At 63.9% G+C, this 19719-nt stretch overlaps 1 protein-coding gene across 1 annotated transcript in view; it reads left to right on the forward strand.

Moving 5' to 3' along the window:
• HMCN2 (hemicentin 2) overlaps positions 1-19719 on the forward strand; it is a 40236-nt gene that overhangs the window by 18497 nt on the left and 2020 nt on the right. Inside the window, 49 exon segments of the mRNA XM_083808008.1 lie at positions 2315-2434; positions 2732-2893; positions 3281-3562; positions 4160-4327; positions 4483-4596; positions 4790-4876; positions 5362-5550; positions 5715-5888; positions 6275-6388; positions 6561-6703; positions 6858-7008; positions 7192-7410; positions 7616-7729; positions 7792-7979; positions 8121-8217; positions 8568-8693; positions 9152-9295; positions 9405-9564; positions 9702-9826; positions 9882-9889; positions 9891-10087; positions 10247-10344; positions 10655-10927; positions 11011-11201; positions 11289-11370; positions 11631-11767; positions 11868-12009; positions 12284-12431; positions 12687-12814; positions 12953-13109; positions 13201-13322; positions 13548-13712; positions 13788-13895; positions 13975-14109; positions 14402-14536; positions 14707-14897; positions 14996-15209; positions 15361-15495; positions 15573-15763; positions 15900-15981; positions 16312-16581; positions 17235-17384; positions 17616-17884; positions 17888-18103; positions 18202-18439; positions 18570-18623; positions 18761-18889; positions 18983-19294; positions 19531-19650. Coding sequence (XP_083664134.1) covers positions 2315-2434; positions 2732-2893; positions 3281-3562; positions 4160-4327; positions 4483-4596; positions 4790-4876; positions 5362-5550; positions 5715-5888; positions 6275-6388; positions 6561-6703; positions 6858-7008; positions 7192-7410; positions 7616-7729; positions 7792-7979; positions 8121-8217; positions 8568-8693; positions 9152-9295; positions 9405-9564; positions 9702-9826; positions 9882-9889; positions 9891-10087; positions 10247-10344; positions 10655-10927; positions 11011-11201; positions 11289-11370; positions 11631-11767; positions 11868-12009; positions 12284-12431; positions 12687-12814; positions 12953-13109; positions 13201-13322; positions 13548-13712; positions 13788-13895; positions 13975-14109; positions 14402-14536; positions 14707-14897; positions 14996-15209; positions 15361-15495; positions 15573-15763; positions 15900-15981; positions 16312-16581; positions 17235-17384; positions 17616-17884; positions 17888-18103; positions 18202-18439; positions 18570-18623; positions 18761-18889; positions 18983-19294; positions 19531-19650 — 7674 coding nt within the window.

Consider the following 19719-nt stretch of genomic DNA (forward strand, 5'->3'; position numbering starts at 1 on the left):
CCCTACAGGAGGGCATTGCCTGGTCCAAACCTTGGAGTCTCCCACCCCAGCTGTCCCCATCTCTGTCCCCCTGGTGCTGTTGGTGACATTGCTGTGCCCCCTCCACCCTCCCCAGTGCCCCCGCGGATCACGGCTGGTCCCAGCCCCGTAGTGGCGGTGACGAGCGAGGCGGTGACGCTGCGGTGCGATGCCACCGGGAGCCCTGCCCCGGCGCTGCTGTGGCTCAAGGACGGCAACCCCGTGCCCGAGGAGGTGGCGGGTGGCCCGCAGGTGAGGTGGCCTGCTATGGGGGCGGGGGGCGGGGAGCGAGTCTCCATGGGGACATGCCTCCAGAAGGATGCTCTGGTTCCTTGTTCTGTTTTTTCCAAAAAAAAAACCACGAAACAAACAATTGCTGGTGCTGAGCAGATGTGATGTTGCCCAAGTCTTCCCCCCTGCCTTTGGTCCATGGGAGCACGGACGTGCTCAGCCCTGCTCCCTGCCGTATGGAAGAGCCAGGGGTCCCCACGATGTGACAAGGACAGGCTCGAGGCAGGACCGTGCCCACCTATCTCAGTTACTGCTTGCAGCCCAGTGAAGTTCCCTGGTTTCATGCTCAGCTGGGCTCTTTCCTTCCCGGGGGGCACAGATCCTGTCCGGCGGGCGCGTGCTGTCCCTGCCCACCCCTCGCCTCCTGGACTCAGGGACGTACACGTGCGTGGCCAGCAGCGCCGTGGGCGAGGACAGGCGCGAGGCCACCGTCGAGGTGCGGTGTAAGTGTCCCCATGTGTCCCCAGACCATTTTCCTGACGGTGGCCACAGGCTCCGTGTGTCCCCCCACAGGGCTGGGGACTGCTCCCTGCCCTCTCCCCAGCATGGGGGCTGTGGGGCTAGCCCTGGGAAGGGGGGATTGGGGGTGGCGTTGCCCTGTCTGTTTCCAGTGCCACCCACTGCCCTGGGCGAGGAGGAGAACGTCTCTGCCATCGTCAACCAGGAGGTGACACTGCGCTGCCCGGACCCTGGGGTCGACCCGCGGGGGTCCCGCTGGCTGAAGGATGGGACCTTGCTCACACCAAATCCAGGGATGCGGCTGTCAGTGGATGGGACTGTGCTCCAGGTGACATTTTGGGGCAAAACATGGGATGGGAGGGAAAAGGGGCTGCAGAGAATCTCACCGTCTCTCCTTGTGGCAGGTGGGGCGAGCCGCCGTGCAGGATGCGGGCAGGTACACGTGCCAGGTGCCCGGCCACCCGGAGAGACACTACAACCTGAACGTGTTGGGTAAGGGCTGTTGGGCCTGAGATAGCTCATCAGGAAAATACGGGGTGTATGGACATTTATGTACATAGAAACAAACACTGCACAGCATAAAGTGTACCTGAGGTGGCTCGCTGGCGTGGAAAACAGTGTCCAAAGGATTAAAGCTCTGTGAGATGATGCAGCTGGAGGCGGTAGGGAATCCCCTACTGGAACAGGAGAGGGGAAAAAGCCAATGTTTGCACAAGTGTTGCTTTGGGGGTATTTCAGTAACGATGCAGCTGTCTTCCCAAAGCTTGGGCAGGAGAGCAAAGGGACTTCGTTGCCATTGCCAGGGCTGCTCTGTGCTCTCTGCGCCCTCATCCATCACAGCAACACGCAGGCATCAGCCCCTGTTCTCCCCTGCCTGGGTCAGGAGGATGCTGGTGCATCCCTCACGATGTACATCCCTGCAAACCCCAGCCCCTCCAGCACGTCCACAGCGCCGGGGCAGAGCCAGGCCCGACTTCCCTCGGGGATGCTCGTGGCCAGCTGGTGGGAGTCCTGCAGGCAGGCAGCGGGGGCGGGGAGGAAGGCCAGTTCTCCCCGCTCCTGCGCTCCATTCCCAGGGAGATATTGCACGCTTGGCCTGGTGTCCTGGCTCGGCTCGATTGTTTGGGTTCTGCTGTTTTTGTTTTTCAGAGGTTTCTGGGTGTTAGGATTTTTCTTCCAAAAGCTAATATCCCTCACGGGAAGGAGTTACCCTTCTCGAGCCAGCTGTAATTATGGGAACGGCGTCCGATAATGGAAAGTGTTAGGTCACCTTCGCAGCGAGCTGTGCTACCTAACAAGGCTGCGTCTGGCCAACCTTGGCCTGGCTGTGGGGCTCAGCCAGCCTCTGCTGTAGGCCACGTGCAATTAAAAGCATCGCTCTCTTAATAGCTGGGAAGTGCATATTATTATTTCCACGTTTTTTTCCAGCAGTCTCGCTGGATCTTTGTGCGAAGCCTGGTGGAGCCATAGGTGGTGAGCAGGATGGAGTCGTCCCTCTCTCCTTGTCCCCTGCCATCAGCTGCCTCTCTCCTCTCTCTCCCTGCAGTGCCCCCGGCGTTCTCCTCAGCAGAGCCCACCACCGTGTCCGTGCTGGAGGGGCAGTCTGTCCGGCTGGCCTGCGAGTGCCATGGGATCCCCTTCCCTGCCCTCAGCTGGCAGAAGGACGGTAAGGTCCCGCTCCTCAGGTGTTGACCCTCCAGGTAGATACAGACCCCCCTGCCCAGGGCAGGTGATGCCCCTTGCATGGTTTAGGAGCATCTTAGATGAGCAAACGCCAGGTTAAACTTGAAATCCAGTTGCCAGCCTGTTCCTTGTGGGCCTCCTGCTGCAGCCAAGCATAAAACCAATTCACGTTGCTCTCCTTGGGCAGCAAGGAGTGCTTTATATTGAGCAGTGCCTGGCTTCTGGGTGGGAACTGGTCCTGCTGGGAGCCTGAGAGGAGGCTGCTGTCCCCCCCCGGCAGGTGAGCCCCTCTCTGCCCACCCCGGGAGCCCGAAGCTGGTGTCTGCAGGAGGGAGGATGCTCTACATCGAGAAGGTGCGGCTGGTGGACGAGGGGACCTACACCTGCGAGTGCAGCAACGCTGCTGGCAGCAGCAGCAAGGAGCATCGCCTGGGGGTGCACGGTGAGCTGGAGGACCTCGAGACATGCGGGTCCTGCAGGGGTGGCTGAAGCTGCCTCTCCTAAGCTGTATGTTTGAGCAAGACACGTTCTCCCTTGATGCAAGGCCCAGCTGGACCCAAAAGTTCACAGCTATTATCCCCTGCCTTGGGTGTTTTGGAAGGGATGCTGCCAGCTGGGTTTGCTTGGTCCCCTCCAGCTCCCCTCTTGGCTCCGCTCTGGTTGCAGCTGATGTTTGCTCCAGCAGCACAACTGCACTAATTGCACCCACTGGGATATGCTTTGCCCTCCTGCTGCCACCAGCCAGCTCGATGACGGTTTTACATCTGCTTGCATACCTCCAAGTGCTTTCCTCCAGCCTCACCTCTGTCCCGTGTCCCTCTGCCCACAGTGCTGCCGAGGATCCGGGGCAGCAGCAAAGCCCCGAGGAAAGTTTCCGTCATTGAGGCCAGCGAGACGGTTTTGGAGTGTGAGGCCACGGGAACACCGGCACCCACGGTGACGTGGCTGAAGGATGGGCAGCCCGTGGCCGCCGGGGACGGGCTCTTGCTGTCGGAGCAGGGCTGGAGGCTGCGCATTGCCCAGGCGGCGCTGGAGCATGCAGGGCGATATGTGTGCCTGGTGGCCAACGCGGCGGGGCAGGAGCGCAGGGAGTTCGACGTGGCGGTGCATGGTGAGGGCGGGGGGCACGGCTGGTGGCTGCGGGGAAGGGACACAGGCAGCTTGGCAGGGTGGGGATGTCCCACCACGTGCCCAAAGCATCACGAGCCTAGAGCAAGTTTGGGTAACGCAGCATATAGGTTTGGGGACAGCAGGGGGGTGCACCAGGTGAAGTAGCAGTAGAAGTGGCTCCACCAGCCTGTGGCAATGGTTTCTTTCCAGGCTGAGCAGAGCAGAGCACCTCGTGTTTTACAAAGTCAGCTGCTTTCCGAGGGCTTGGGGGAACTCTGTGGGCTGGGGTATTGAGTGTTTGAGCTGGAAAAGGACTGGGGTGGCGTGGGGCACGTGGCCAGCTTGGTGTCACACCTGGAGGTGTGGGTTTGGGGGCGCAGGTAGGTGGCACGTGCTGCTGTGTGTCACCCGGTCTGTAACACCTGCAAAGGCATCAACTTCAGCTGATGCTGATGGGCCTTCTGTGCTTGTGTCCTCAGCCTGTACAAGCAGCAGGATGGGAACAAGCTGGGTTTAACATCCGTCACCTTTTTTTTCACTCTTTTGCTGTCTTGGTGGCTGTTTTGCAAACAGATGTTCATCCCTTCTGTCTCCCCAGTTCCTCCAAAGTTCATCCAAGGATCAGGATACACCAGCAACATCCGTGTGGCTCTGCACAGAGCCCTGACGCTGACCTGCGAGGCCACCGGTGTCCCCCTGCCCACGGTCACCTGGTCCTGGAACGGCTCTCCTGTCACCCCCAGCGAGCACACGCGCGTGCTCTCAGGTGGGACGAGGGATGGATGCTGCAAGATGTCCACGAATGCATTCTGCTTAGCTCTGAGGAGTTTAAACCCAGCAAGCTCCCACCCTGCGGAGTGGTGCTGGGCTGTGCCGGTGCCTGGACCTGTGCCCTGAGCCCTCTCCGCTCCGTGCTTGCAGGGGGCTGGATGCTGAGGCTGCCCCGCGTGCGAGCCCAGGATGGTGGCCACTATTCCTGCCTGGCCAGCAATGTTGCTGGGGAGGTCAGGAGGGAGTTCCACGTGGAGGTCTTGGGTAAGGGAGGACATCCACCCCTATGACGGGCTCCGGGGGGGCATCAGGGCTTCACCAGTGCAGGGACAGCACCGGTCAGCACTGGGTGCAGTGGTGGGAGCTGCAGCACCAGAGTCCTTCAGGTGCCTTAGCGCATGAGTTCAGTGCCTGGTTTGGTCCAGCTGCTGATGTCCCTGGCCTCTCACGTTCCCAGTTCCTCCCCACATTGAGGACGTGGATGAGGAAGAGGCCGTCACGGTGCCCGAGGGCCACCCTGTCACCTGGTCCTGCCTGGCTGCGGGTGAGCATTGCACGGGGGTGGTGGGAGATGGGGCCTGGGGGCGGCCAGCCTGAGCCTCCCTTCGGGGCGTGGAGCAAGCGGCCAGTTCCAGCCGATGACATAGGAATAGCTGAGGTCGGCTGAGGAGCTTTTTGGGGATAGTTCCTGGCCTTGCAGTTGGGCTGTCCGGAAAGTGCTGGGGAGGGGGCGCCCACGCGGGGAGCTTGTTCCACGACGTCAGCCCCGATCTTTCCAAAATGGATCAAAAATTCCTCTAATCTGGTTTCTCCTTTTGCAGTGGGAGTCATTAATCACCTCCTACTCAGGACAGTTTTCTTTTTTTCTTGCTGGCTCATCCAGCAGTCTCTAAAATCCTGATCCAGATTGCGATAAGTCTGGATTTGGGCTGGTGTCCCTGCTTCCCAACGCAGTGGCCCCATCCAGGCTGCGTGCACGCATGGAAAAACTTTGCACCGAGCCCAAACCCGACTTTCTACCCTGCACAGGCAACCCCCAACCTGAGGTCACCTGGCTGAAGGATGGCCACCCTCTGCCTGGTGGAGCCACCTCCATCTCTCCTGACGGCTCCGTGCTGCGCATTCCCCAGGCTGCCCCGTCTGACGCTGGCCGCTACTCCTGCGTGGCCTCCAACCCCGTGGGGGAGCAAACTAAGCACTACCTGCTGAACGTTTCAGGTACGAGATGTTTTGGGATGCAGAGTCTTGGGGACATGGGCTTATTGGGGCTTTTCGAGTGCCTGCCCCAGTTAGGAGGTGAGGATCCCTGACCCCTACAGCCAGCAGTGTGGCTGTAATGGGCGGTAACGCTGAGCTCCTGCCGTGCAAACGCGTCTCTGCAGCCAGCCCCACGCATGCTGGAGATGCCCACGATGCCACCGTGGCAGATGTTATTGTGATCATCAACAACCCCATCTCCCTGCTCTGTGAGGCTCCAGCCTACCCGCCTCCCAGCATCACCTGGCTCAAGGACGAGGTCCCCGTTGAAGCATCGCGGGACGTACGCCTGCTCTCTGGTACCGGCTGGCGCCCCTTTGAGTGCCCAGGGGTCCCACGCCACCATGGAGCCCCTTTGAGCACCCCAGGGGTGGGAGCGGGGTCTTTTCTTGGTCTGGTGATACCCAGGGTGATGAGAAGTCATCGTCCCATAGGACATGAAAGGCTCAGGCCATCGGATGGATGTGCCACATCATCTGATAATAGCTAAAACCTTCTCAGCAGTATCAGTGAGACCACACGGGTTTTTATAAGCCTGGAAATTGGCCTCTTAAAGAGCTTTAGATGCCCTCCAGTCAGGCTTGCAGGCGGTCAGCAGGTCCTTCAGGAAGCCTTCATGTGCTCCATGGGGATAAACAGCCTCAGCTGTGAGCAGGAACCCTCTCAGGAGACCCCCTTTGCCCAGGTGGCCACGGGCTGCAGATCCTGAATGCCCAGGAAGAGGACGCGGGCACCTACAGCTGCGTTGTGGCCGGCGAGGCTGGGGAGGCCGTGAGGAACTACACCGTGAAGGTCCTGGGTGCGTGAGCTCTCCTTGTGCCTCCTAAATCCCACAGCAACCCTGCCGCCCTTATGGGGCCAGTGCCCCTTCCTTCCCTTCACCCCAGGGTGCTGCACATTGCTGGTTAGGGCAGAGCAAGGGTGTTCAGGGGCTCTTCTCTCCTCCCAGCCATGTCTTCTCTCCCCACCAGTTCCTCCTTCGATTGCCCGAGATGACCCTTCGGGGGAATTTGCCATGACAGAGGTGAGAACCAGGGTCAATAGCACGGTGACGCTGCAGTGCGAGGTGTGGGCTGTGCCCGAGCCGACCATCCAGTGGTACAAGGACGGGCAGGTGAGGTCCTAAGGGCAGCCAGGGAGCAGCTGCTGGTTTGGGGGGGGACACACACCCTCCATATGGCTGGCTGGGCTCTGCCCCCTCCTGCATGCTTCAGCCCCGGTGTGTAATCGCTCCTCTTCCTCACCTTGGGGCTGGGGTCCCCACGCAGCTCCTGGAAAGCGCCGGCCACCTCCAGATCCTCCACGAGGGACAAGTCCTTCAGATCAAACCGGTCAGTGTCCCGGACTCAGGGCACTACACCTGCGTGGCCACCAACCCCCTGGGCGCAGACGACAAGGATTTCAGCGTGCACGTGCAGGGTGAGCCCTGGGCGAGCCGGGGCAGGGGGAGAACCAGGGAGAGGGGTCCCTGTGGGGGTCTCCTGTGGGAGCGGGGTGGAAAGGGGGGGGTGTATGTGCTGGATAATGTGCATCTTGTCATCTCCGGTTGCACCTGGGGGAAATGTCCCCCTCCCCGCAGCTCATGGCAGCCTGTCCCCGCAGTGCCGCCCCTCTTCCAGCACCAGCTGAGCTCCAGCGAAGCCTTCGAGATCCTGTACCGGGAGGAGGATGGGGACGGGGAGGTGACGGAGCACCGCCAGGCTGTCCTCCACCAGCCCGCCGCGCTCTCCTGCGACACCAGCGCCATCCCGCCCCCCCGGCTCACCTGGTACAAGGACGGGGAGCCCCTCGCCCCCGGCCCCGGGGTGCTGATCCTGCTAGGTAACGGCCCTGCCACCAGAGCATCCCCAGCACAGGGCGGGTCGGATCCTGTCCCCTTGCTCCTGCCTGCACGCGCAGCACCCGTGGGACCCACGACGCATCACCGGGGCTGCGTGGGGGCCATGCACAGCGGGGTGGGAGGGGGACAGTGGACGGGACCCCCACCACGGGGCTCTCCCCACCTTGCCCCCACCCTGTGCCACAGGGGGCCGGGTGCTGCAGCTGCCGGCGGTGCGGGAGGAGGACGCGGGCAGGTACACGTGCGAGGCATCCAACGAGGCGGGCAGGGACCGCGTGCACTACGAGCTGGAGGTGCTGGGTGAGTGAGAGGGGCTGGGAGATACTGGGGGGGCTCAGCAGCCCCTGACCCCCTGCTTCCAGCTGCCCCGGCCATCCGTGGTGCTGCGGAGGAGCGGGCTGAGGAGGTGACGGCCACCACCAACAGCACCGTCCGCTTCGAGTGCCAAGCCAGCGGGCGCCCGGTGCCCACGGTGTCCTGGCTCCGGGACGATGTCCCCATCGCGGCCAGCCCACGGCACCAGCTCCTGGAGGGGGGCACAGTCCTGCAGGTCGGTGTCCCCATGCTCAGGGGGTGGCTGTACCAAGGGGACGTGGCTCTATTTAGTCCCCAAGGGGGGGGCTGGCTGAGCTCTGAGCCCCAGTAGTGCCTGGCTGGGGGTCCCCAGTGGGGCTGTGCTCCCCCCTTGCAGGTGGCCGTGGCAGAGGTGGGTGATGCTGGCAGCTACGTGTGCGTGGCCGAGAACCCGGCCGGTTCAGCCGAGAAGCACTTTGCTCTCGTTGTGCTGGGTAAGGCAGCCCTGCTGACACTTCTCTGGGTCACTGATCTGCCCCCCACCTCCTCCTCCTCCTCCTCTTCTGCTATGCCATGGCAGCCCCCAGCTGGAGCCATCCTATAGAGGATGTGGTGAGCCTCCCACCGAGGGGCTGATGGCAAACACCTCTGTGGCTCTTGTGTTTTTGGGTGCCCTCCACCTGTCCTGGCCATGCGGGTGTCCGAACGGGGCCGTTTCTGTGCAGTTCCCGAGCTCTGGCTTGCAAAGGGACGCAGCAACTCGCTGCCTGCAAACAGAGCTTGGGATTTGGGGCTTGGGATTTAGTCCCTGCTCACTCCCCACATCCCTGCTCCTCCTCCCCAGAGCCCCAAGGTGCTGAGGACCTGCAGCAGGAGACACTCGATGCTGACATGGGCAGCCCCCTCGTCCTGACCTGTGCAGTCACCGGTGTGCCCGCTGTCACCTGGCTGAAGGACGGGAGGCCACTGGGTATGCACGGAGGTGATGCAGTGCTGGGCTTCTGCCCCGTCTGAGGCAGCCCTGCCTCAGTTTCCCTATTTCTAATCCCACTGTGAGAGAACTGCAGGAGAGGAGGCAGAGCATGAATGCGCTGGTATTTTTCCTGCACGTTTTTAGGAGGCTTAGCATTCGTTGCTGAGGTGGCAGCAATGGGTTTTGGGCATGGGATGCGATGCAGGGGTGTAGTGCTGAGCTCTCTGGGTACCAGCCATTCAGGTGCCACCAGGACTGGGGTTTGCCCCCAAACCCGTGTCTCTTTCCTCCCGCAAACCTGCGGCAGTGCACCCTGCTCTGCAGAGCCCCCACCTCTCCTTTAATCAACTGGGGTCCCAGGGGTGGGAACTGGGGGGGCAGAGCACGACAGGGTGCTTGGGGAGGGCTCTGCAGAGGAGCACGACCACAAACCCCTTTGCCCCATCTCCTGGCAGCAAGCAGCCCGGAGCAAGACCTGGTGCCCAGGGGGGGGCAGCTGCAGATCAGCGCCCTGCAGCCCTCCCACCAGGGCCGGTACACCTGCCTGGCACAGGACGGGGGCACCGAGATGCGCAAGGATTTCTTGGTGCTGGTGCGAGGTGAGGCTTCATGGGGTGGTGGGGGGTGCTGGGCTCTCCCCCCACGGGGAGCCTTCCTCCTACTCTTTTTCTTGTCCTCCTCAGCCTCTCTCTTCTCTTTCCCGCACAGTGGCACCCCGCATCCTTGGTGCAGGGGTCCCCAGCGAGCACAACGTGCCGGAGGGTGGCGGGGTGAGGCTGGAGTGCCAGGCAGAGGGGCAGCCGCCCCCCCAAATCTCCTGGCTGAAGGACGGGCAGCCCCTGCAGCTGCAGCCCCCATCACGTGCCCGGTGAGTCAATGGGGGGCCACTGCTGGCCTTGCAGCACACCCCAAATCCTGCAGCCTGGGGTGTGACCAGGCACGGGACATCTCTGCCCCTTGGGTGCCTTGGGGATGCTCAGGTGACTGCGGTGCTGTTCCGTGCAGGATGTCACTGGACGGCAGCGCTCTGCTCCTCGAGGCGCTGCACGCCGCCGACTCGGGTGCCTATACCTGCCTGGCACGCAACGGCGCGGGCGAGGATGCGCGGCTGCACGTGCTGAGCGTGCTGGGTGAGTGGGGCTGGGGGCACCGGGCACGGCCACCTGTCCCCAGCAGCCCCATCAGCCCCTCTCGTCCCCCCACCCAGTGCCCCCCATCATTGAGGGAGGTGCCGATGGCTCTGATGTGGTCCGGGGCGTCCTGTCCGCGGCGGTCACCCTGCGGTGCCGGGCACGGGGGTCCCCTCCCCTGCGCGTGAGCTGGCTGAAGGACGGGCTGCCCCTGCGCCTGTCCCCACGTGTCACGCTGCTCTCGGCCGGGCACGTCCTCAGGTAAGAGAGATGCTGGGGGGATGCTTGGCTGCAGGTTTTGGGGGCAGCACCTGGGTCTGCATGGCAGAGGTGTCAGGTGGAGATGTTGGGAGCACTATTCTCTGGAGGGCCTGGCACTGACATCTCCTCCTCTTCCTTGTGCCCTGCTCCCCGGGGTAGGATCTCTCGCACACAGATCTCTGACGCCGGGCTCTACACCTGCGTTGTCTCCAGCCAGGCAGGGGTGGCCGATCGCAGCTTCGTCCTGCAGATACTGGGTATGGAGGAGCCGGGGATTTGAGGTGGAGCAGGGTGGAGGCCAGTTTTGCTTGCAGAGCACGTGTTGTGCTTTGCCTCCTCACTTGCAAGCTGAATTGGCCCTTGGGTGGGCTCGGGAAGGATGGAGCAAGGAGGGACCAGCCTGAAAGCAGACCCAGAGCACCTAGTGCTGGGCAAACCCCTGCAGGAGGCTGAGCCACCTCCGGGTGCTCGCAGGACCCTGAGCATTTGCCGAAACCTTCCCTAGTGCCTGGGACCCCTGGGAGCTTTGCTCCCGCTGCCCCACTAAGAAGATGGCTCTGTCCCCAGCACCCCCTGTCCTGGAGAGCCCGGAGAGCAGCGAGGAGCAGGTGGTGGCCAAGGGCTCCGATGTCACCTTCACCTGTGAAGCCAGCGGGTCCCCAACACCAGCAGTGACCTGGCTGAAGCTCAGCAAGACCCCGGTGCTGCCGAGCGAGCGGGTGGCCGACAGCCCACAGCTGAGCCTGGGGGCTGTGGGGCCGGCTGATGCGGGGGTGTACGTCTGCGTGGCCTCAAATGAGGCTGGGGAAGCCAGCAGAGCCTTCAGCCTCCTGGTGATGGGTGCGTGTCTTCCCTGGGCTGGGGGAGCTTACCCTGGGGAGCAGCTGACGGATGAGCCCTCCTGGCTCCCCTGCGCCTTGCAGAGCCCCCCCAAATTGAGGACGCATCCCACCCCACCGAGATGTCCGTGGCCGTGGGCGCCCCGCTGGAGCTGACCTGCGTGGTGGCGGGTGTCCCTGTGCCTGCTGTCACCTGGGAGAAGGACGGGCAGCTGCTGGCAGGGCCCTGGCTCTCGGCGGGGAACGAGAGCACTCTCCGTATCAGCAGCGTGGAGGTGGGGGCTCCTCTTCCCTTTCCCCACCTGCGTTCTCTTTCTGTCTTGTTTTTGCCTCATTTTTTTCCCTCTCCTGGCTTTGCATAGGTGGCCGACTCCGGCTTGTACACCTGCCTGGCCGCTAGCCCCGCCGGGGAGGACAGCAGGAGCTTCCACGTCAGCGCCCGAGGTAGTGTGGCCCCAGGAAGAGGAGGGTGCATGGGGTGAGGGTCAGGGTGCTCAGGGCTTTGGTGCATCCCACAGACCCATTTGGGGACAGCAGGGGAGCTGTAAACACCTGGCGGGGGGGGGGGGGTGTCAGTCTGGAGCAGAGCATGGCAGCCCCACAGAGCAGGGGGGCTATTCATGGCCAATTGGGGATGGATGGGGACAGGCACGGGGGTGCCCAACCCACCTGCCACCCCTGACCCACTGTCACCCATCCCGCAGCCCCTCTCAGCACCACAGGCACCGGAGAGACCCCCAGCATCACCGCCGTGCCGGGGGGGCAGCTCACCCTGGAGTGCCCTGTGGACGCCGGGCCGCCCCCCCACATCGAGTGGCACCGGGAGGGCTCCCCGCTGCGGGTACGTGAGCTGGGGGGCTGCGGGGCTGGGTTCCCCCCTCTCAGCCCCGTTGTGTTCCCTGTGGGCACAGCCACTGACCGGGGCTGCCTGGGGGGATTAGGGGGATGCCCGCAGGCAGACCCTGGCTGAGGGCCGGTTCCTGAGGATCCAGGACGTTGGGGCAGCAGATGGCGGGGAGTACGTCTGCAGGGCTGGCACGGCGCCGGGGGACAGCAGGCAGAGCTTCCAGGTGGAAATTCATGGTGAGCAGCACCCTGCCGTGGGGCTTGGCTGCGGGAGAGCGCGTTCTCCATCCCTGATAGCTCGGGGATGTGCAATATTTCGGGGTCTCCTGTGGATGGGGTGATGGGAAAGGAGGCACAGGTTGGGTCTGACTTCTCCATCCCCACACTCTGCCCAATATATTGGGGTCTCCTATGGATGGGGTGATGGGAAAGGAGGCGTGGTTTGGGTTTGATTTCTCCTTCTCTGAGCTCCGTTGTTCATTTTCTCCATTCCCTGTGGGCTCTGCCACAGTGGCCCCACGCATCCAGCTGGGCCCTGAGGAGCTGAATGTGCCCATGAACGGGTCAGCCACGCTGCCGTGCCAGGCAGCAGGGTGGCCCGTGCCCCAGGTGACGTGGCGGAAGGATGGCCAGCTCCTGTCCCTTCGTGGGAGCAGCAGGTACGAGGCTTTGCAGCTTGGTGGCACCCAGAGCTGGCGCTCAGGTTGTGCTGCTCTCCGCGCCAGTGGGTGCCCAGCACACCTGCAGCAGGGACAGTGCTATCCCCTGGTGCAGGGCTGTACCCTGTCCCCATGCCTGCTCAGGGGACATGCCACATCTGGCTGCAGGGTGCTCGCCACCCTCCCGGCTGCGTGTCCCCATGTATTGCTGGCCGTGCAGAGCCCTCGCGGGGCTCACCTGCTCTCCCTCCCCAGGCTGCAGCTCCTGCCCGATGGCTCCCTGCAAATCGACCCTGTTCGGGTGCAGGATTCCGGCTACTACCTCTGCGTGGCCTCCAGCCCTGCTGGCTCTGACCGGCGAGGCCTGGACCTCCATGTCCTGGGTAAGCAGGAAAGTGAGCTGGACCCCTCCTGTGCCCCCGTTGCCACCCGCTATTGCTGGGCAGCTCTCGCTGGTACAACGCTGCACTGCTGCTCACCCCCTCTGGGCAGCTCCCAGCTCCTCACTTGCCTTCCTGCAGTTCCTCCTGCCATCGCCCCTGGCCCCCCCAGCCTCACCCTGCTGGCCCAGCAGCCGGCTTCACTTGCCTGTGATGTATCGGGCTCCCCTGCACCCCGGGTCCGGTGGGAGAAGGACGGCCGCCCTCTGAACCCACACCTCCTGCCCGGTGCATACAGGTACCCACCTTGCCCCTGGGTTGGGTTTTCCCCCTCTTGTTGTCCCCCCATGGTGCAGGGGCTGTCCCCAACGTGTGCTGTGCCCATGCAGGGTGCAGACCTCGGGCTCGCTGCTCATCACCAGCCCCAGCCCCCGGGACGAGGGGTGGTTCGAGTGCGTCGCCACCAACGCCGCCGGAGAGGCGCGCAAGGTGTTCCTTGTGTCTGTCCACGGTGAGCTTTGGGGGGCTGCAAGTACTGCAGGGAGCTGCCTTACTGGGGTCTCTCCCCCTCCCCTTAGATGTGATGTAGCTGTGCTTCAGCCCCCCCTGCACTTGAGTCCCTTCTAGGGGACTGGGAACAGGGGCAACAGAAATATCTGCATCCGTGCGCGTCAGATCCAGCTCCCTTCCAGCACGGGCTGTGCATCCTGCCCACCTCCCTCTCTTCCCCCTCCAGTGCCCCCCACCATTGCCGATGACCTCACGGATGTGGCCGTCACCCGGCTGTCCCCTGCGGTCCTCACCTGCTATGCCTCTGGTGTGCCCCCACCAACGGTGTCGTGGAGCAAGGATGGGGCTCAGCTGGGCAGGCGAGGGGGCGGCTACCGTGTCCTGCCCACAGGTAGAGGCTCGGGGCAGGGCACCGGGCGGCAGCAGGTCCCTGCAGCCCTCCTGCTGCCCGCTCTTTGCCTTCTAGGAGCCCTGGAGATCAGGCAGGCACTGCCTGCTCACACCGGTCACTACACGTGCACGGCGAGGAACACCGCAGGCACTGCCCGAAAACATCTCCGGCTCGTGGTGCATGGTATGTGTGGCTCGGGGGATCCTGCTCCCTGCACATTGTTGGGGGGGTGCTGGTGGAAACATTTCTCTGTCGCTTGCAGAGCCCCCCGCCTTGAAGCCCCTGCCCGGCATGGTGCTGGTGCTGGTCAACACCAGCGCGGTGCTTTCCTGCGAGGCCAGCGGGGTCCCCCGGCCGGAGGTCACCTGGCAGAAGGACGGTGCCAGCATCACTCGAGGTGAGCAGGAGCCCGCACTGCCTGCCAGCCCCTGTACGGGGGTGGATTTGGGTGGCAGAGCTGCCAGCACCACTGGGTGGTTTCTGTGTATGGTGTACTTGAGGAGACCTACAGGGGCCAGGTGCCTAGCCAGCCCTGGGGCTCCCCAGTGTGTCCAGTGGCCGCTGGAGCCATTCCCTGGGGCTTTCTCAGAAAGGGGCAGTCTGCAGGCAGAGCGGTCCCTGTGCTCCACCTGAGCTCTGGTACGGCTGCTCTCTCGTCTCCTCTCCTTCATTCCTGCCTGTCCCCACAGGGCCTGGGCTGAAGGTACTCCCCAGTGGGCAGCTGCACCTCCTCCGAGCCTCCGTGGCAGACGCTGGCAGCTACCTGTGCGTGGCTCGCAACCCCTCGGGCACTGCCATGGGGAGGACCAGGCTGATCGTGCAAGGTAAGGCTTTAGCTGAGGACAAGCTGGAGGGTTGGGGTGCTGGAGCCGGGGTGTGGGCACCCCCACAGCAGCCCCTGCAGAGGCTGCAGACAGCTCTGAGGGTAGTTTTGCAGCATCCCTGGACCCCGGTGGGTTGTTTGTGTGAATGTGATAAAGTCTGTCCCACCCAGTGCCCCCGACCATCGTGGCCAGCCCCGTGGAGCTGGCGGTGCTGGAGGGGCAGGATGCACTGCTGCCCTGCGCTGCCCGTGGCATCCCCGAGCCCCGCGTGTCCTGGAGCCGGGAGGGAGCCCCGGTGCAGGACCGCAGTGGGACCGTCACCATCCTGCCATCTGGGGAGCTGCTGCTCCGCCACGTCCAGGTGAGCACAGGCCCCTCAAGCAGCTGAATTTACCCAAAAAATGGGTGTCAGGGTGGAGCTGCACCCCGTGACGGGCACCGCGCCCTTTCCGTGCGCAGGAAGGCGATGCCGGCAGCTACTCCTGCGCCGTGGTGAACTCGGCGGGGAAGGCCATCCGCCGGCTCTCCCTCAGGGTGCACACCCTGCCCACCTTCACCCGCCGGCCGGGGGACGTGGTCCTGAGCCGGGGTGAGCAGCTGGAGCTGGTGTGCGAGGCCACGGGCAGCCCTGAGCCCCACATCTCCTGGATGGCCGACGGGCAGCCCCTCACCGGTGCGTGGGCAGCTGGGTGGAGGGTGCTGGGCTGGGGAGAGGACACAGCCCTGCCTCCCTCCTGGCTTTTTCACGTTTTGGGGTCCCCGGGTGATTGGTGACACGGGTTATAACCCCCGTGTGGGCTTTTTTGGGGGGTTGTGTGCTGCAGAGGGCGTATCAGGGCAGCGTGGCCGGAGCACCCTGCGGCGGGCGGCAGCCACCCACGCCGACAGCGGCACCTACGTGTGCCGTGCTGAGAACAGCGCCGGCACCATCAGGGCCACCAGCTTGGTCTCCGTGACAGGTAGGTGCCCTTGGGGTGGTCAGGGTCCAATGCACCCAGCCAACCCTGGTCCCTTCCCACCCCTCTCCCTTCCCCAGAGGCGCCCATCATGCAGGGGGCCCCCAGCACCTACCGAGTCGAGCCCCCCGGGGGTGATGCAGTCCTTGACTGTGATGCCCGGGGTCACCCCACGCCCTTCATCCGCTGGAGCAAGGACGGGGTGCCGGTGGTGGGCAGCCGGCGGCTGCGCCAGCTGCAGAATGGCTCGCTGGCCATCCGCAGCCTGGGGGTGAGTGGGGGTTTTGGGGAGGGAGGCAGGTGGGCAGCATGTTTTGGGAGATTTTGTGGCAAAGCTGAGCATCTCAGAAGTGCCTTTGCCACCCCGTTGTGGGTTCACAGCTGTGCTAACGCTGTTGTGACACCAGAGTGCCGATGCGGGGCATTACCGGTGCGTGGCGGAGAATGAGGTGGGCACGGCAGCGAAGGTGGTCACCCTGGCCCTGCAGAGTGAGTCCTGCCCCTTCACACCCTCATTTTGGGGGAAAGAGGGTGTTTCAGGCCCCGCGCCTGTGTTTTGCCATGTGGGACAGCTGGTTTGTGTGGGTGGTTTGGGGCAGAGGAAGGGGGTCAGACTGGGGGGAGTGGGGAGAGGACAAGAAGATAAAATTCAAGGTGTTGGACATTGGCTGCGGGGAAAAGGGGCTGAAAAACGCGCCTTCATGTGAGTGCTTCCCCCAGGCGGTCCTGCCCTTGGCCCCATCTGAGTGGCTAAAGGACCCCAACGCTTGCACAAGCCCAGGGGAAGGTGACACTTCCTGGGTCCCCTTCCCTGCCCAGGTGCCCCCGCGGTGGTGGTGACACCACGGGCGCAGTCGGTGCGCGCCGGGCAGCGGGTGCTGCTGCACTGCGCGGTGTCGGGGGAGCCCACCCCATCTGTGGAGTGGCAGCGGGATGGGGAAGCACTGCCGGAGGGGCCCCGTGGCCGCATCCTGCCCAACGCCACGCTGCTGCTGCCTGCTGCCATCCCCCGGGACACGGGCACCTATACCTGCATCGCTCGCAATGCCCTGGGCTCCGCTGCTGCCCGCACCTCCCTCGTGGTGCAAGGTGGGTGTCTGCCTGCGGCTGGGGGCTTCTGGCCTCATGGTAGCTTGGGAGAATATTGCTTCTCCTTTCTTACTCTAAATCCCTTGGTTTGCACACAGTTTTTCTCTCTCATCTCTTTCATCACTCATCTTTCCGAGTTAAAGGCCTGAGCCAAGCCAAAGCCTTCCTGAAGCAGCTGCTGCGTGCGTGCGAGAGAGCCTGTGGCCCCCGTGAGCCCTTTGGCTCTCCCCGGGCTTCCTGAATTTGCTGCCAGTGATTAAATTCCTGTGTCCCAGGGGTCCTGCTAAATGCCCAGGCACATCCTCTCTCGGGGAGCAGATTGCCAGGCTGAGCGGCGGTGCGGCGGAAGCACTGCATGCCCTCTGCGCAGCTGCTGGCGTTTTGCTGCCAGGCGTGCTGGAAAAGCAAATAAAAACTTGGGACCAGGGCCAGGAATGTGTATGGGTGCAGAGAAGGGGCTTGGGGCATGCTGGGGACAGGTGTTGGTGCATGTTGGTGGGTGCAAGGTGTGGGGCCACGCTCACAGCATCCCCTGTCGATACACGGCACAGTGCCTTTGGGGGCTGTGTGCGCATCCAGGTGGGGATGCTACTGGCCTTGCTCTGGTGGCTTTCCCATGGGCGAGCAGCCCCAGTGCTGTGTTTTGTCCCCAGGGGAGCCCCGCCGCGTGCGGGGCAGCCTGATCGGCGTGATCAACACCCGTGAGTTCGGTGTTGCCACCCTCAATGCCAGCGTGCTGGACGAGCCGCGCTCCGGCACCACCGCCATCCGCACCAGCATCAGCGGCGTCCCACAGCACGTCGGTACGTGGTGGCACATCACCCTTCTCTCGCCCCGGGGAGAATGATTGACCCGTGTCGGGTGAAAATCTTGGGGGAAAGAGGGAGAAAGCCAAGCAGAAATATACAGCAAGGAGCATCCTGAAAGCAACACCCCGCTTCTGTGCTGCCGCCCACGGGGTGCTGGGGGGATCAGGCTGGGTGCCCCCTGAGGAGGGCGCTGGCTTTGCGGTGACACCTTCTTCCCCACGCCAGGGCCACTGATGCGGGTGCTGGTCACCCTCATGGCCCCCGTTTACTGGTCCTTCACGCACGCCGGCGGGGATGTCCCCAGTGGGATCCTGCTCACCCAGGGCGTCTTCAGGCACAAGTCGCAGGTGGAGTTTGGTACAGGTGAGGGATGCTCTGCGTGTGGCTCCTCTGGTGTCACCTCCCCGTGTGAGGAGGGACAGGGGCAGTGCCCGCTCCTGCCTGGCTTTAGCATCCCTCTCCCCCATGCACCATCCTCATGGGTACGGGGGGGCTGAGCCCGCTGCTGTCCTGGGCTCGGTGCTGCCCGGCGGGCAGAGGAGCTGGTTTTGGGGTGCCGTGGGCCACCTCTCAGCACTGCCATCCCTGCAGGTGATCTCCTGCACATCACCCACCTTGCCCGGGGTGCGGATGCCAGCGGCACCCTGCTGCTGGACAGCGTGGTCAGCGGCTCCGTGCCCGAGAGCATCGGCGAGGCCACGCTGCTGCTGCAGGTGCTGGTGCTTCCCACCCTCCCCAGTGGAGCGTGGCTCCTGTGCTGGGTGCCTGTGGGGTCCGGGACCTGATCGCCCCCGTCCTGCTCCCTCCGCAGGACTTCAGCGAGCGCTACGTGCAGACAGGGGCAGGGAGGTTCAGCGGGGGCTCGGTGCAGAGCTTCCTCCAGGACGGGAGCCTCGCCCGTGCTCGTTGCAACCACACCGTCGAGTACGAGCCCACTCCTGGCCCGCAGCTGCAGCGGGTGCAGCGCATCCAGGCCAGGGAGGTCCAAGCCTCCTTTGACCCAGCCTCGGAGGAGCTCAGCTTCCAGCTCAGCACCTCCCTCGATGCAGGTAACGAGGGGGATGAGAACGGAGAGGAAGGTGCTGGGATCCCTCACTGGTCCTGGGTGGCTGGGAGGGCAAAAGAGACACTTCCCTGCAGTGACGTGTCCCTTCTCTGCCACCTCTGCTTGCTTCCCAGGAGACCAGTGCCCACCCGGATTTGTCCTGGACCCTCAGCAGCTGCACTGCCTTGGTACGGACCCTTTACTGGGGTGGGGGCTGTGCGGTGGTTTGGGGCTGGAGGGTCCCCATGGAGCAGGAGGGTGGTGAGGGGCCTCTGCCCATGGAGCAGCCCCAGGTGCCACCTCCCTGTCCCCCTCATGTCCCCAGACATCAACGAATGTGCCGAGGGCTCCCACGCCTGCCGCTACAACCAGATCTGCGAGAACACCATGGGGACGCATCGCTGCGTGTGCCCCCGCGGGTACCGCTCCCTGGGCGCTGCCTGGCCCTGCCTGGGTACGAGCCCAGCTCCCACAGGACACGTCCCTGTCCCCCTCCCTGCCCAGTTTCCCCATCCACCTACAACTCCCTCTCTCTTTCCTCCATCAGACATTAATGAATGCCTGCAGTTTCCTCCGCCATGTGCCTTCGAGTGCCGCAACCTGAGGGGCTCCTACGAGTGCCTGTGCCCCCCTGGCACGGCCCTGCTGCCGGAGGGCGAGTGCGGTGCAGCAGGGACAGGAGGGGGGACCGCAAGCAGCACCCCCTGGGACCCTCTCCTGCGCTGGCTGGGGCCAAGCAGCCGCCTGCGGGGCCGCTCATACCCGCGGCTCACCCTCAGCCGAGTGGCGAAGGCTGCGGGGCCGGATGCCCGGGGTCCCTGCCCCTCTGGGTTTGTCAGGAGGAACGGCACCTGCACCGGTGAGCGGGCACGGGGGCTCTGCAGGGAGTTTGGAGACCGTTGTGTGCCCAAAAGTCTGCCTAAAAATCTGCATTTGCCCACTGCTGCCCCATCTCCCAGTTCCTTTGCACCCTTGCCCACGGTGTCAGGGTCTCGCCCGGCTTGGCTGTGCAGGGAAGGGGAGGTGGGAGCTCCCCAGCAATGGGTTGAGGGGCACTGGTGTTTCCCTGCTTGGTTTCACCCCTCTCGTCCCCAGACCTCGATGAGTGCCGGGTGCCGAACCAGTGCCAGCACGAGTGCAGGAACAGCGAGGGCAGCTACCGCTGCGTGTGCCCCCCTGGCTACCGGCTGCTGCCTGACGGGAAGACCTGCCACGGTCAGTGAAGCCTTCACTCCTTTGGGGTCAGCAACCCCAGTCCCTACGGTGACCTGGCTGTCGCGCCCT

Source organism: Anser anser, assembly GCF_964211835.1.
Source record: "Anser anser genome assembly, chromosome: 21".
NCBI lineage: Eukaryota > Metazoa > Chordata > Aves > Anseriformes > Anatidae > Anser > Anser anser.